This window comes from Epinephelus moara, chromosome 8 (assembly GCF_006386435.1).
Source record: "Epinephelus moara isolate mb chromosome 8, YSFRI_EMoa_1.0, whole genome shotgun sequence".
NCBI classification, from domain to species: domain Eukaryota; kingdom Metazoa; phylum Chordata; class Actinopteri; order Perciformes; family Serranidae; genus Epinephelus; species Epinephelus moara.
The window spans coordinates 22,217,282-22,232,824 of record NC_065513.1 but is presented as its reverse complement, the minus strand read 5'-3'; the positions used below and the strand labels follow the sequence as shown (position 1 = coordinate 22,232,824).

At 39.4% G+C, this 15,543-nt stretch overlaps 1 protein-coding gene across 2 annotated transcripts; it reads left to right on the top strand.

The window, feature by feature from the left end:
- Positions 1-3,140: 3,140 nt before the first annotated feature.
- On the top strand, positions 3,141-14,890 carry mob1a (MOB kinase activator 1A). Of its 2 annotated transcripts, none has more exons than XM_050050135.1 (6): positions 3,141-3,326; positions 4,112-4,275; positions 4,592-4,685; positions 7,718-7,851; positions 9,267-9,430; positions 12,792-14,890. In XM_050050135.1, the coding sequence occupies exons 1-6, from the start codon at positions 3,313-3,315 to the stop codon at positions 12,867-12,869; spliced, it is 648 nt and encodes a 215-aa protein (XP_049906092.1). In that variant the 5' UTR covers positions 3,141-3,312; the 3' UTR covers positions 12,870-14,890. The 2 variants fall into 2 exon arrangements, with proteins under 2 accessions (XP_049906092.1, XP_049906091.1); XM_050050134.1 differs by having other exon boundaries at positions 4,109-4,275.
- The last annotated feature ends 653 nt before the right edge of the window (positions 14,891-15,543 follow it).

Genomic DNA, 15,543 nt, shown 5'->3' with positions numbered 1-15,543 from the left:
TTTTGTAATGCTATGCTTTGTTATGCTATGTTGCTACGTTGCTGTTATGTTGCTATGTTTTGTAATGCTGCTTTGTTATGCTATGTTGCTATGTTATGTTGTGTTATATTGCTATGTTTTGTAATGCTATGGTTTGTTGCTATGTTGCTGTTATGTTATGTTGCTATGTTGCTATGTTATGTAATGCTATGCTTTGTTATGCTATGTTGCTATGTTGCTGTTATGTTACGTTACGTTATGTTGCTATGTTTTGTATTGCTATGCTTTGTTATGCTATGTTGCTATGTTTTGTAATGCTATGCTTTGTTATGCTATGTTGTGTTATGTTATGTTGCTATGTTTTGTATTGCTATGCTTTGTTATGCTATGTTGCTGTTATGTTGTTATGTTGCCATGCTGCTATGTTGCTGTTGAAGTGAAACCGACTTATTGTCAGCAAAATATACTTTAAGTATCAAAAATAAAAGTACTCATGATTTAGGCATGGGCCCTGTCAGAGTTATATAAAGTCTATTATATATTATTTTATTATTATCAACAATATATTCATGTAGAAGCAGAATTTAGCTGGTCAATATGTCATATTTATATATGAGATGTGGTAAAGTAGTATTATGTAGTACAGTATGCTATGATATGCTATGCTATGCTTTGTTATCTAATGTTGCTATGTTGCTGTTATGTTGCTATGTTATGTTATGTTGCTATGTTATGTTGTGTTATGGTGCTATGTTGCTATATTATGTTATGTTACTATGTTGCTATGTTTTGTAATGCTATGCTTTGTTGCTAAGTTGCTATGTTTTGTAATGCTATGCTATGTTGCTGTTATGTTGCTATTTTTTGTAATGCTATGCTTTGTTGCTATGTTGCTGTTATGTTGCTATACTGCTATGTTGCTGTTATGTTGTGTTATGTTATGTTGCTATGTTTTGTAATGCTATGCTTTGTTATGCTATGTTGCTATGTTGCTATGCTGCTATGTTGCTATGTTGCTGTTATGTTGTGTTATGTAATGTTGTGTTGCTATGTTTTGTAATGCTATGCTTTGTTCTGCTATGTTGCTGTTATGCTGCTATGTTATGTTGCTATGTTATGTTATATTATGTTGCTATGTTGCTATGCTATGCTATGCTATGCTATGCTATGCTATGCTATGCTATGCTATGCTATGCTACGTTATGTTATGCTATGCTATGCTATGTTACGTTTTAGCAACATCAGGAGTCAAAAGGAGTCATCCTCATTATTTGTGATTTCAGAATGATAAAGACAGTTGGAGAACAATCAAATACAAAACAGGACGTGGGCTCTACTTCTGTGAGCAGAAGGCAAAACATGCCACTTGTTTTGTCTCCTCTGTGGGGCTGGGAATCAATTCCCCCAAAGATCCAATTTTAAAGAAAAAAGTTTGGAGACTTGGATATGTCTTGAGAAAGGTCCTTGTCACTGCAACGTCCACAATTTATAAGTAAATCAATGCAGAGCTGATGAGTGTGTGTGAGAACTGACTTTTTTCCTTTGAAACTACCATGTTTTTTTCCACATGATGTCCAGATTTTTAGGCATTCTAATATCTCAAATGGCTTGAAAGAAAGTGCATATAGCTGCTGTAAGTGGGAAAGAGAACTCTCTGGGGGAGCATGCCCCCAGACCCCCCTAGGTTTGGGCTCATCCCCAAATTTTACAACATCTGGCTCTGCCCCTGAAGTAAAGTACACATGCCCACGTACACTTGCCCCATTGGCACTCCAGTATATCCACCACTGCTATATATCTATCAGACTATCTGCCAATCTATGTATCGAGTTGCTCTCGGTCTATGAATAGACTTACATTTTGGCTCAGATGCACTTAGATGCACATACAGTGGTGCTCAAGTACTGTACTTCAGTTCAGATTTGAGCTACTTTTAATTTACCTGAGTATTTTAATGCCATGCACTTTCTACTTGTACTCCACTACACTTCAGAGGGAAACACTGTACTTTTTACTCCACTATAATTATTTGATAATTGTAGTTAGTTACTTTACAGATTGAAATCATATGAAAATATACAGTTGCAGCTGAAATGAGTAGTTGATTGATTGGAAAATTAACCTGCAACTGTTTTGATAATCAGTCATTTTTCATGCAACATTTCATAGGTCCAGCTTTTCAAATACAAGGACTTACTGCTTTTCCTTAAAATAACTTGGATTTATTAAACTGATTTAACATGTTCTGCACTGAGTACTTTTTTTCTTTTAATGCATACTGTAAAACTTTGCTTAAATCATTGAAATCAACAGGCCTATATTTGGGAGAGGGGCCTATGGAAAAAGCCTCGAATTCCTTTCACACAAAACTGTTGCTCAGCAAAGATGGGAAATACAATCAAATTGCTTATTTAAACCAGTATGAATATATTATTATTATCATTATTATTCAGAAATGTTATATATTATTAGATATTATTTTTAAATGTGTTTTTTTATAGTCTTTTAACTTTATATATAGTCTTTGGCAGTGGTGTAGTGGAGGGTATACTCAGGTATACGGGGTATACCCACTTCTTTTTCTATCCAGTGACAGTATACCCACCTATCAGCAGAACAGCCATTGTAATATATAGGAGAGTATGCCCACTTCCTCATCGGTAACCTACCTATCTACCTAGTAGTACACCCACCTCATCAACTACCACTACACCACTGGTCTATGGCAGTTTTAGTGGTAAAACATGTTCCTTATTGTACTTACATACTTTTACTTAAGCAACATTTTCAGTGCAGGAGTTTTACTAGCAACAGAGTATTTTTACAGTGTGGTATTAGTACTTTAACTTAAGTAAAATATCTAAATGTTTCCACCACCACTGCTTATGTGCAAAACTCACTATTGGGTTACAAAAGTTGGGCATCAGAGAAATGTGGGCTTCTGTGTCTGAATGTTTCTATGTTAGATTAGTTAAACCATTAAGCTAAAGTCTAGAGCGTGAATAAAGCTGTAAAATTAATTAAACTAAACGTTATTGAATAATTTAATTTAATTTAATAACTAATTAATTAAAGTGGTGAGACGTTTAGTGTGGAGAGTAGTAGTAGCTAAATGCGGCCGGCAGGGGGCGACAGTCTGCCTGCCGGGTGCTCTGCAGACAGCAGATAGAGGAAGAGCAACTGTGGGTGCAGCAGCTCATGTTAGCCTGAACGTTACTGTTAGCAGGCATCGTTGACAAGTCTCTCCTCTTGTCTTACTGTAAAACAAAATTCTGTTCAATAAAGCAGCTTCAGGAGTTATAATCGAGGCTCTCCGACGACTGCTTCGCCAAGATGAGCTTCCTGTTGTAAGTAAAGTCAGCAGTTTGTCGCTCGCTAAGTTACAGACGGAGCTTGCGGTTAACGTTAGCTCCTCTTCTACGAAGTTCACCAAGGGAAGTAAGTAGTGTTAAAGTAAGACACCGTTACAGAAAACAAGCCAGCTAACTGTACTGTAATATTAACGAGTTTGGGTTCAACTTAAACCACTTATTCCTGTTTACAGTAAACATTCGTCGTCGTAACATTGTCTGTGAGCTGTGCTTATTTATAGGTTCACAGCACTCACTAACTTTTTTAACCAGTTACGCTCTAACTTAGCTAGCATGTTGTTAGCTAGCTTACAGTTGGTTAGCTAACTTAGCTTGACTTATCCCGTCTATTAACATAAGAGGAAACATTAGTCATCATTCACACCTTGTCTGTCTTGACCTCGTTAGGAGGTTGCCAGACGTCGAGCAATGCGGTTAATTGTTCCGTTGTTTACAGTGACACAGTCACATTTCCTGTCTGTTGCACTAAGTGGGTTATTAAATGAGATCACTGTAACTCAATTTACACGACACAGATTGTACAGTGATGCTTCTGTCACACTGAAAACCAGCTGACAAATGTGGCATCACGGGCATGGTTTTAATTTGATAGATGTCCACCATAATGTCCTCCTGCTGCAGCTGCTGGTTGCACGAACCAGACAGGAAGGATCCTCACATGTGAAGGCCCAGTTGGAGCATCTTCTCCTACACATGCCTTTTAAACATGTCCCTGTCCTGTTAGACAGTTGCTCAGGTGCACGTTTATTTCTTTGCAGTAGCAATCGCGCATCCAAGACGTTCAGGCCGAAGAAGAACATCCCAGAGGGCTCCCACCAGTATGAGCTGCTGAAACACGCCGAGGCAACTCTGGGCAGTGGGAATTTGAGGCAGGCTGTCATGTTGCCTGAGGGAGAGGATCTCAATGAGTGGATTGCTGTCAACAGTGAGTAGATGACCTATTTACAAAAAACATCACTCAGTCCACAAATTACCATTTTGACTTTCTAAACATTGATGATCCTTGAACAGAGATTGAACAGTTGCATTTCTAGTAAGTGGTAAAAAAGAAAAGTGAGGTCAAACACACACAACCAATCTGGTAAATTATTCATCACATAATTTAGTTTGTTCACTAAGTATGCAGAGGTAGAGGCAGCAGGTTTCTTTTACATTTTACAAAGCTGACACTATTAAGTTTACTGTTGTGACGAGCATGAACATTTCTAGAGAACAGAAAAATAATGGACCTTTTCTTTCAGCCGTGGATTTCTTCAACCAAATTAACATGCTGTACGGCACCATCACCGAGTTCTGCACTGAGACCAGCTGCTCTGTGATGTCTGCAGGACCAAGGTAACAGCAAACAGTGTCCCTTTTACGTACCCTTTGAGAACAGGCTTCTGATAGGCCTTTTTAACACAAGACACTCTGACATGTCCTAGCAGGAAAAGCACAGGTGTAAATAGCAGAGTCGTAGTCAAGACCATTTAAACCGAGACCAAGAAGCAAATGTGGCCCAAATACTTTTTTTTCTCTCGCGAAACAGATTTAATTTCTTTCACACTGTAGACAGAGAAATCTGCTTTCCTCCAATCAGATCTGGGCCACTTTAATATGTGGTCCTAAATCCAATACATATCTAATCACTGGCTATGTAACCGCTGTGAGAACAGTCATATCGAAACTCATGTGTTTTTTCCCCATATGTCCATTATTTTTCCACGTCATACATCGTTGCACAAGTGGAGATTACTCTTTTACAGTGTTGATGTGGTCGGATGAAACTACAGAGGGTGCCATAGCTGTACTGCTGCTGTGGTAGGCTGCCCCAGTCACCAGCCAGATGCTTTCTGACAGGGACATTCTGCCTAAGTGCTGTGACAGCGTTGTCGTGTGAAATATAAGAATGTAGCCTGGGACATCCTAAGCTTTGCAGGAACTGTTCCTCTGTGAAACCATCCACGTCATGCTCCGCCACCCCTGACTTCTCACTCAGCCCCACCCACACCTCTGCCTCAACAGAACTACCAGCAGTAGCTGCTAATAGAGCTGGTGGACTGAACAGTCATTTGCACAACAGCAGTGTAACCCCAAAAGCAAACAGCCTTTGCTTCCTTTAGCACACGGCTAATTATTATGCAGAATGATCTCTGAATAATGAGATGAACCTTGCACTCATCAAATGCCTGTCTTGTAGATGTAATGTTTTTTGTTGTTAGTCCAACACGCATGTGAGTGACGTTATTGGTTGCATGTGAGGCGTTCCCGTGCAGAGATCCATTCACACTGATTTCACAGAAGGCTCACTTAAAATATGACTGTGAGTGGTCTCTGCAGAAAGATCAGATCTGGGAAATAATCATAATTGAGCTTTAAGCCCCTGTAATGTGAAGGTAGCCCAAGTCATGACCAAGACCAGACCAGTGCAAGTACCACACTGCATGACACACTTACGAAAGCTCTAAATGGACTAAATGTCATTTGTCAAATTCCATTGAAATAAGGGAAACATTTTGGCTGACGTATGCGTTTACGTAATTTTAGGAAAAAAGGAACTTCACGAGTTGGCTGAGGCACAAGATGTGTCACACAAAGTTTGAAGAAGCTTAAAAAACACTATTGATGACAGATTTGTGACTGTACAGCACAGTGATCGGGGCTTCGTAACACACCTACAGGAATATGATTTTATAAAAGATTTGCTTTTTTTCACATTTAGATTTTATTATGGATTTTCTTGTATGACAAGTTGACAACACAAGGGTCTGGCTAGTAACAAAGACAAGACACACCAGTGAGGAGAGGAGAGGGGGAGGGTCAGTGTAAAATTATTTTTATGCATGCATGTCTATTTGACATACAGTGTGACCATAGGAACACATGCATGCACATGATCTCACATCAAGGCATGCTTTGCTTCAGCATATAAATATATCTGTTCTTCTTCTTTTTCTCCTTCTGTTTTTACATCAACATTACTTTACAAAACAGACTGGATGGTTGAAATGAGCAGTGAGTCAGATTATTAGTGAAATTACAGAGAAAGAAGGTCATGATGTTGTGAGTTTAGGAATGACCTTTTTGTGTCCCATTGCCATTCCCTCTCCTATCCTGATATGACAGGGATCATGCCGCTTCTTCCATTTTTATAAGGATCAGAAACTCCTCCAGCCATTTATTTAACAACTGGCCTATTGGAATTAAGCTCAAGGCATGCTAATGTGATGTTTTTCTTGGGCAGATGTTCAGTTCAAACCATCAGTATGAATACCTACCAAGCATGTAGCAGGACATAACACTACGTCTTTGTTCAAGATCTTTGAAAATGTATCTCTGAATACATCCCAGAGGGCCTTAACAGCTCCACAGAACCTTAAAGAGTTCACAAGGGTGCAGTATTTTGATAAAAATCGAAAAATGTTTCTAAGATTTGCTATGGAAAGCAAAAAACACACTGCTAGAGGCAGTTAAACATTATCTTACAGCAGAAGAGAACCATGATTAAATGTTAGGTTTAACTGGGTCAATTTTAAGAGGAGGTGATTTTGCTCCCAGATGTAATAAGCTACCAAGTGGTGAATCAATGTTGAAAAAAAGACTCAACCAATATGTACAATAACAACTGAATTGAAGCCTCGTGAATTGAACTTAATTGGGTATTCCCCCAACTGCTCGGGGCTCCTGTCCAAGGCAGCCCCCTTGCTCTGACGTCTCTCCATTTAATGCATGTATAGGTCCTGTTTGTGCATGTGTGTGTGTATTGGGCCTGTGTGTATATGACAACAGAATGAAAAAAATGTAATTTCCCCTTGGGGATTAAAAAAGTATGTCGCCGTCTTCTTCTTTTTTTTCTTCTTCTACTTCTACTATATGTTTTTTTATGATGCTACATCTAAGTCAATATCACCTTTGTAGTATAGTTAAAATAAAGAAACATTATTTTGTCCAGAATTGGGAATTAACGTGTTTTGTATATAAGAGAACCCGGCCATGGATTCAGATTTTGAATGGCTGATACAGTTAAAGTGAAATTGAAGTATATCATCTGAATGTCACATGAAGAAAACAGGAATGAAACTTTGCATGTGGCCCCTGCAGAGGCTGTTTTGTTAGAATCTAGATTCAGCACTTCCTCTATCCTCTCTCCTGCCAAGACTGTCTGTGTTCAGTCTGTAATCAGGAGGAAGAGACCGCGGATCACTTCCTGTTGACATAGCCGCCATCAAGAATATAATTGTAGATACTTTAGCGTTTCCCCCTCCTGCTCTTTTTTTAGCCTGTGTACTAACAAATGATGTTTATATGTTCTGACAGAAAGGCAGAACGAGCGCTTGTTTCGTGTAGAAGTTTTATGTTTATTTCTCATATTTGTTGTTTTTCTGTAGATACGAGTATCACTGGGCTGATGGCACCAATATTAAGAAGCCCATCAAATGCTCTGCACCCAAGTACATCGACTACCTGATGACCTGGGTGCAGGATCAGCTGGATGATGAGACACTTTTTCCCTCCAAGATCGGTGAGTTTTGATTCAAACAGAAAGGTAGTGCTTTAACTTCTATGTATGTGACATTCAGAGCAGCAAACAATTTGCCATGTAAAGATATAGTGGAGTATAAGTGTCCTGAGCACAGAGTGAAGTCAGGCTACCTCTGTGTGTGATGTAATTCAAGCGTATCTGTTTTTTTAATGCAACATTGAGAGCACATCTATGATTCAGAGTCTGGGACTGCCTGCACAGGGCTCTTAACATGAAGGTTGCTGAGCCAGTGGCTGGCAGCAAATGCATGTGCTATTCCACGGCCCAGATACACATTTTACCACGTTTGAAACACCTTCGACAAACAGCGCAGTTTGCTTTGTGAACAGTTCCAGGCACTGACTTTAATCACAAGTAATTGCTGTTATTCTTTTAAGTTATTTGTCCTTCCACTTGCATTTTCCCATTTTTCATAGCTAGCAAGGTCTGAGTTTACCAATGCAGATTCATTGCATGATCGAAGTGCATTGAGGGGGAAAAATAGGGGCATTGCACACACATAGGTGTGTCGAACACCCAGGTCATCATCGAACAGCATTACATCAGTGATGTGACTAAAAAACATTTAAGACCCATTCAATCTGAATTTCAGACAATTTCATGCTTTTTAAGGCGTTTTATAAGTAAATGTGTATTAAAGACATTTTTAGACTTTTTAACAACCCGTGGCTATCCTGTATTAGCAGTAACTGCCGTATGAGCACAGTGTAGAGTGGCAGCAGTTAGCTAGCCAGTGGGATACACACATAGGGACTCACATGTACTATCATGCACGCACTGCTGGGTGGTCTACCACAAAAAAGAATAGAATTGTGTACCCAAGCAGAAGTATGGCACCAGTTCCTTTACAACCAGCTATTCTCATTGTAGAGACAATCTCCTAAATGTGCGGCTGCTGAGTCTCCACTGAATTAGGGAGACAATTATTGATTGACTTTGCTCTTATTAGTACTGTGTATTTAATATGTGAATTTGTTAAGTGAATTTGTTCATAGCATTTTGTATTTGTTCATATTCAACTGTAATTTAAACTGTTAAAAGTTAAGATATTGTTCAATTTCAAGCTCAAATTTGCCTTTGAAATAAAAAAAGCTGTTTATTACTATTTAATTTCAACCTAGTGTGATGGAGTGCAGACGAAATGCAACAGAAATGTGTCGCTGTCCTGATACCGTCTGACTGTGCTGTATCTCCACTCTGCAGTCTGTGTAAATATTTGATTTGTAATTTTGTGTAGATGGAGAGATTTCTCTGCAACTGTCCATACTCAGGCAAACAACCTGAATACACAACAACTTCATAAACTTTAATCTCACATAATGTTAGATGTTAGGTAGAAACATCACATGCTCTTTTCTTGACATCAGCATCTTCCCCTACCTTCTGTCCCACAGGAGTTCCCTTTCCCAAGAACTTCATGTCTGTGGCCAAAACCATCCTGAAGCGCCTGTTCAGGGTTTATGCTCACATTTACCACCAACATTTTGACTCTGTGATGCAGCTGCAGGAGGAGGCCCACCTCAACACCTCCTTCAAGCACTTCATTTTCTTTGTTCAGGTGAGATTATCCAAGCTACAGTGTAGGGTTTGATCACTGCTGTGGATCTAAAGCCCATTCAGACATGCACTGTAATCCGTATATGCTCTGCCTGTTTTACATGTTGTTACATGTTTGAAAAGGAGTCCCAAATAATTTTTTTCCATGGAAGTAACATTTGCAATCTGCCTGCTGGGAACTAGTAATACAACAACAACTTTATGTGTGACGGGCATATTAGCGTGCAAACTAATCAAAGAGGGTCTGGTTTCACATGTATGTTTCAGACTGGTCTGCAGTCTAGGCCAGTCTTCATTTTGTTCATAGACTAGTCTAATGCAAGTCACAGTGTTTCACAGAAATAAAGACTGTCTCATTTTAAGACCATAAAATTAGACACTTAAGGATTGGATACTTGGGATCCTTTTCTCTGTCTGAAATCACAACTGAAAATCACATGAAACTGAGCCACTGTGTTTCCCACCTCGTCTGTCCATTGTGTTACCTAAAGAAATTCAATAAGTAATGTAATGTAGTAACATTTATTTAACAAATTATTCTGGTGATATACTCAATTAAAACCCCAATAACAATGAGCAGTTGAGAACTAGCAGATGAAACTTTTTAAATACCGTGACTAAAAGAAACATAGCGCCGCAGTCTCAATAAATTCATGGTAAAATTTAACCTCCATTACAGAAACTTAAAGGTATTAGAGGTACTAGCATATTTACTCTTCAGTTAACTGCATATCCAACTTTAATTTATCTTGCTGAAGCTTTTACATTTCAGTTTTAAAGCCGCTACAAGGAACTTTTAAATGGATATGCAGAAGTCTCGCATTTCTGCTGATGTCTGTGCGTGACCTACAACAACAAATGAGACCATCGGTGTGAAGATAAGCTATTTCTATATAGTGTATATCCATACCTTTAGGAAGCTGTCTCCGGGTCCGCCCCAGGTCGCTTCCAGGACGAAACGATTTACGGCACTCAGACGGCGCACGTCATCTTACCTAGCTGCTTAAATAGTCGCTATTCCTCCTCCTCGACCCGACGTCCGCGGGGAGTTAAAATAGCAGCAATCATCAGGTAAAAGTTCTGTGAAAGCACTGGACTCGCCAACAGTCAGCCATGTCTCAGTCACACAGAGAAAATCCAATCCTCGGGAAGTCAGGTAATCCTTCAGGATAAACGTTTTGTTCGCTAGCGATCTAGCATTTACCAGCCCAATCCTGGCAGGAGCCGGTGGGTCCACGGCGTTAGCTGTCCGGGGAGCCACACACAGAGGCCGCAGGTTGCGCAGATTCACCCCGCGCCAGCGGGGACGAGGAGAGCAGGGGCCGCGGGGCTGGAACACCTCATTTGGGCCGACGACAGGTACCAGCCAGGTGTCGACAGGGTCCAGCAAGTGCCGAGAAATAAAGAGGCGAGGCACCGCTCCATACTCAGTCCAAGAATAAAGAGGCGAGGCACCGCTCCATACTCAGTCCAAGAAGCTGTGGACGTGCTCACCAAACAGGCCTTCAGCCTTACCAGCCGACCGCTGTGTTTACCCCGGCGGCGGTGGCGCTTACGCCGGAGAGGTGGAGCTGGGGCGCAGCAGAGGTGAGCTGGGATCCCCGATAGGAGCGGGGGCAAAGTTTTCCCGTCTTGTTGTTTCATTCATCCCCAAAACAAACACATGCGTGAGCCAGGTAAGCATCTTTACGACAATATGCGCTAGAGCTCATGGGAAATGTAGGCTTCATTTCGGCAAAACACTACCTGCTTTTGTCCACAGGGTCGCCAAAATCAACTCAAAATGAAAGTTCCTTGTAGGGGCTTTAAGCAGAAATTTCCTTTCTTCAAGTTGGAGATTTTGGTTTTGTTTATTTAGCACCATGGACAGAGTTGCAGTAGTTTTCTCTGACACTGACGGGCAGACCTCTCGACTCAAACAGCTGTCCCTGACCTCGTCTTCCCATCTACCGTCCTCTCCGCTCTCTGATTACCTGGCGCCCTGTCTCTCCGCCTCTGCCGTTTAATTCAGGCCATTCAAAAATGGGGTCGCTAAGAAAAATAAGCACCAAAAGCACTACTGAACCCTGAAGCCCACGTTATCGTGTATGTTGGCATGCAACTTGCCGGTAACTTTCTCATAGGCTGTATCGTTAAATTATCAGCTAGCTAGCTACTTGCTCAGTATTGGCGTACCAAAACCTCTATCCCAAAGTAAAACCTTTTCCTTTTTTTGACTGAAGTAATCAAAACAATCACAAGAGACATTATTGACCTAATTTTACTAGTGTTCTCATCTTAGCTGTCAGTGGCCTGTCTTTCCCTCTTGACTTGGTGGGCTGTCAGCACCATCACTAGGCGGTGGGGCTGGGGGAGCCCAGCTAGTCACATCAGTGTTGACTCCACATACTCCGCTCTCACGTCTACTGTTGACTACCCACCATACAGTATATATCTTCAGCAACATCTCTGCAGTGTCTATACGCCTTTCCTGTGGTCCTGTTGTGAACATTTCTTTCTTTGCGTCCTATATCATGTGTGTTTATATCTTATTTGCACGTCTTTGATGTTCTTGTCAGCAGTCTGATTAACGCTGTTTACTGTTGCAACAACTTGGATGCGGTTATTCAAACTGCAGTTTGTTTTTTACTTTTTACTTAAATTAACCCATAACTCATTGTACTGTTGTACTGCTTAAGATATTCAAGAACTAAACTGCTATGTGCAATGCATGACTTGCCCCAGGACTAGGAATTAATCTTTAAATCTCTCTTGATCACCTCATTCATCAGTTTCAAAGCATACATGCTTCTACTTTAGTTATATTGCTCGACCTTGATTCAACACTAATATGAAATAACTGCTCTCTCTCCTGACTAAGAACAAGATAACAAGACATCTTCATGACAAGTGGCCATAAATAATCTCTCGTTTCATAACTTGTACATAACGCCCTGTAACGCCTGTTTTGTCTTTGCCAGATGCAAACTATTGTGCAAGCATCGTATCTGCACAGTCCTGTCACGTTTGGACAAAGCCAACATGGATCCACAACAGAGACCTTTGCATGACAGCCTAAAAGCTGTGACTTTAACAAACAGATGACTGAGCAATTTTCCAGATTATCTGTCTAAGCAGGGTTTAAGAGAATTGGACATAGCAGGAGGACTGTTGCATGTGTACAGTGATAAAAGACTTCATACAAAGTGCCTAGTAACAAAAACAAATCGTAAGTGAACTCCGTTGAGTGTTAAATTTGGCCTCTTAACATGTACCACTGCAGCTTCTGTCCTAATTTTTATACAGGACCACAACACTTGTACATAGTGAATGGGCAGCAAAAAAAAGTGTTTTAATTGATGTTAAATGTTCTTTTCTTGCAGGAGTTCAACCTCATCGACAGGCGAGAGCTCGCTCCCCTGCAGGACTTGATCGAGAAGCTTGGATCCAAGGACAGATAGACATTTCCTCACACGACACCTCTTTTTAAAATGGACTCTCTTTCTCCTTTGTCCCTCTCTGTGACCTCTGCTACCTCTACGACTTCTAGTCTCAACTCTTAAAAGTATGTGCCTTCCTCTTTCCATTTCATAAATGTTTGTACTGTACCTTTCCTTTTATTCCCTCTCTTATCTTTTATGCTGTCTTTGAGCCCTTTTCTTCCATTTTGCCACTCTAGATCATATAAAATAGTGTAGTGTAGAAAGAATATTTTTTCACAGGACTGTGGTTAACGACTCTCACGGAGCGACAGATTGAATTTTATATCGGACCAAGGACATTTGGAAGTTAAGTGAAAACCAGCTTGTTTCCTTCAGAAGCTGGTGTACAGTTTTTTGATTGTCTCAACACGTTTTAAGTATTGATAGGTCTTTTTTAGTAACTTTTAGCTATTGTTATTACAGTGACTGACCAAATATCCCAGGTTTAGCTTTTAAAATGTCATTAGTGTGAAGCGGAGAGTAGAGATGGCGAGAGAAGTAGTGACACATGACAGTACAGATGTGTTGAAGGTATTTTCAGTTTAACATGAAGACTGGCACAGACATGCACAGGCATACGGTGCATACAGTAGCTCTCTCTCACATGTTGTTTGTGTATTTGATATCCCACATATGCCAATATGCCTTTTGTTGACATGTTCTGTAATGCTTACATGTGAAGAGATGCAGTGATAAGACGATTTTGAGATACCTTTGAAAAACACCACCATGGACTGCATTATAGCGATTTCCATTTGGTCATAAAATATTGTGCCTTGCACATTTTTCAGCTATTTCTGAATTAAAATAATATAATGCAAAATACGATGCTTACAGGGACGCTTTTACATTGCTTGATAGTTATTAACAGCCACTTGAAGCTTTTGTAATCACGACCGATAAAGGAGTTGTACAGTAGAGATCATCCTGTCAACAGCAAAAATAGTCTAATGTGAATTTTTTTTGTTTTGTTTTGTTTTACTGTCATTTTAGTTCATTTTTACGAAACTTTTAATATTCGATCTTTCAATGCTGGTACTTTTTTTAAGTAACCCCCCCCCAGATTGTAGAATAGAGCAATAACTGTTGCACCTGTGCACGATAAAGATGAATGACCTGAGGTTTATGTAGTTTTTCCATAGATGTCTTTATTAGTCTTGGTGCATGTATTAGGGTCATTTGCTGTGCTAAACTCTGGCAGCAGCAGCAGGGCTGTTTGTACTGCCATTTACTAATGCAGCTAGTATTTCTCATGAATGTTTTATTTGGCGATCTTTGAGCAAGGGAATTGGTCCATAACCACCTTCATGTTGGAGCTAAATTCATATCAGACAATCACGTAGCCAATGACGAGCTGTTAGACAACTGAACGCATCACCGGGAACCAGCCACTGTAATTGGGTGCAGTCGAGTGTTCATTTTATAATGTACTGCTTTTTAAGAAGTTGAATGCATTTCAACATTGTGAAAAACATGTTTTTACATTTAAAATGCGATGTATCCACTTTTATGCCCTCTAGCTGCTTGGGGAAAAAAAACAAGCCAGCACCCATTAAGTTAATCACCTATAGGCTTATTGATATATTTTACAAGACCGAGTTATTTCAAAGATTTTATTTGAATATATAATTAGTCCTTTCTTTTCATTAAGTCACATATTTTTAAAAATGTATTGCTTTTCTCTCACAGTTGTGTTATAAACCCTCGGCATGAAGTTACATTTCATATTACATTGTAAAATAAATTGTTGACTTTACATTTTCAAATGAGGAACAAGGGCTTTGAAATGAATTAAAAGTTTTATATATTTACAATAATGGTCCAATAATTGAAGGGTCATTTTGTCAAGGTGGAGGTGTCAGGATGTACGTCCTGCGTCCAAACATTTGCTGTAAATAAGATCAGTGTTTTATCTGAACAAAACTGTGCCTTACAGAAAGGAAAATGTCTGACATGACAGTATTGGTGGATCAAAAACTCAATAAACCCTGAAAGGACAATGTTGTGTTGATTTTGACTTTGTGTAAACTGAATGTCTGCAGACTCATGCCATAGAAACAGCTATGTAATATATATTTTAATGATGTAATTTAGAATTATTGTCTTGTTACTCACCAATATGTCTGGGTCATATATAAACTGGACTGTGTGTTATAGTGTACCAATTAAAATGAGTCTCACCGCTACATAAGGCGATTAAACCTGGAAGGAAATTATAGATATTCATCTAAAGCAGTCTGACAGTCCTTCACACTTTATGTTTTAAGGTTATATAATAAAACGGTGAGATATTTGCTATTATATTAAAATTCTTTATTGAACTAATAAAAGTACATTAATGTTTTATACACACAGAACTGTCCATACTGGGGATAAATATACACAGAGAAGAAGAAAAACACAAAGAAAAGGTAATCTAAATAAAGACTACTGTATCATCGGCTCATATGGAATTTATCAAACACATAGTTTTTATTGCCTATTTATTCTAATGGCCTGTTATTGTGGTGCCATAATGTTGTAGCTCTTGTTAATGAAGTTCAAAATTTGGTTTGGAGTCCACCCACTTCTCGTGGATATGGAAGTTTCTCAATAATAAAATTAGGCTAATTGTACAAATAATAATGATACGTTTTTTCAACCTCACTACTTT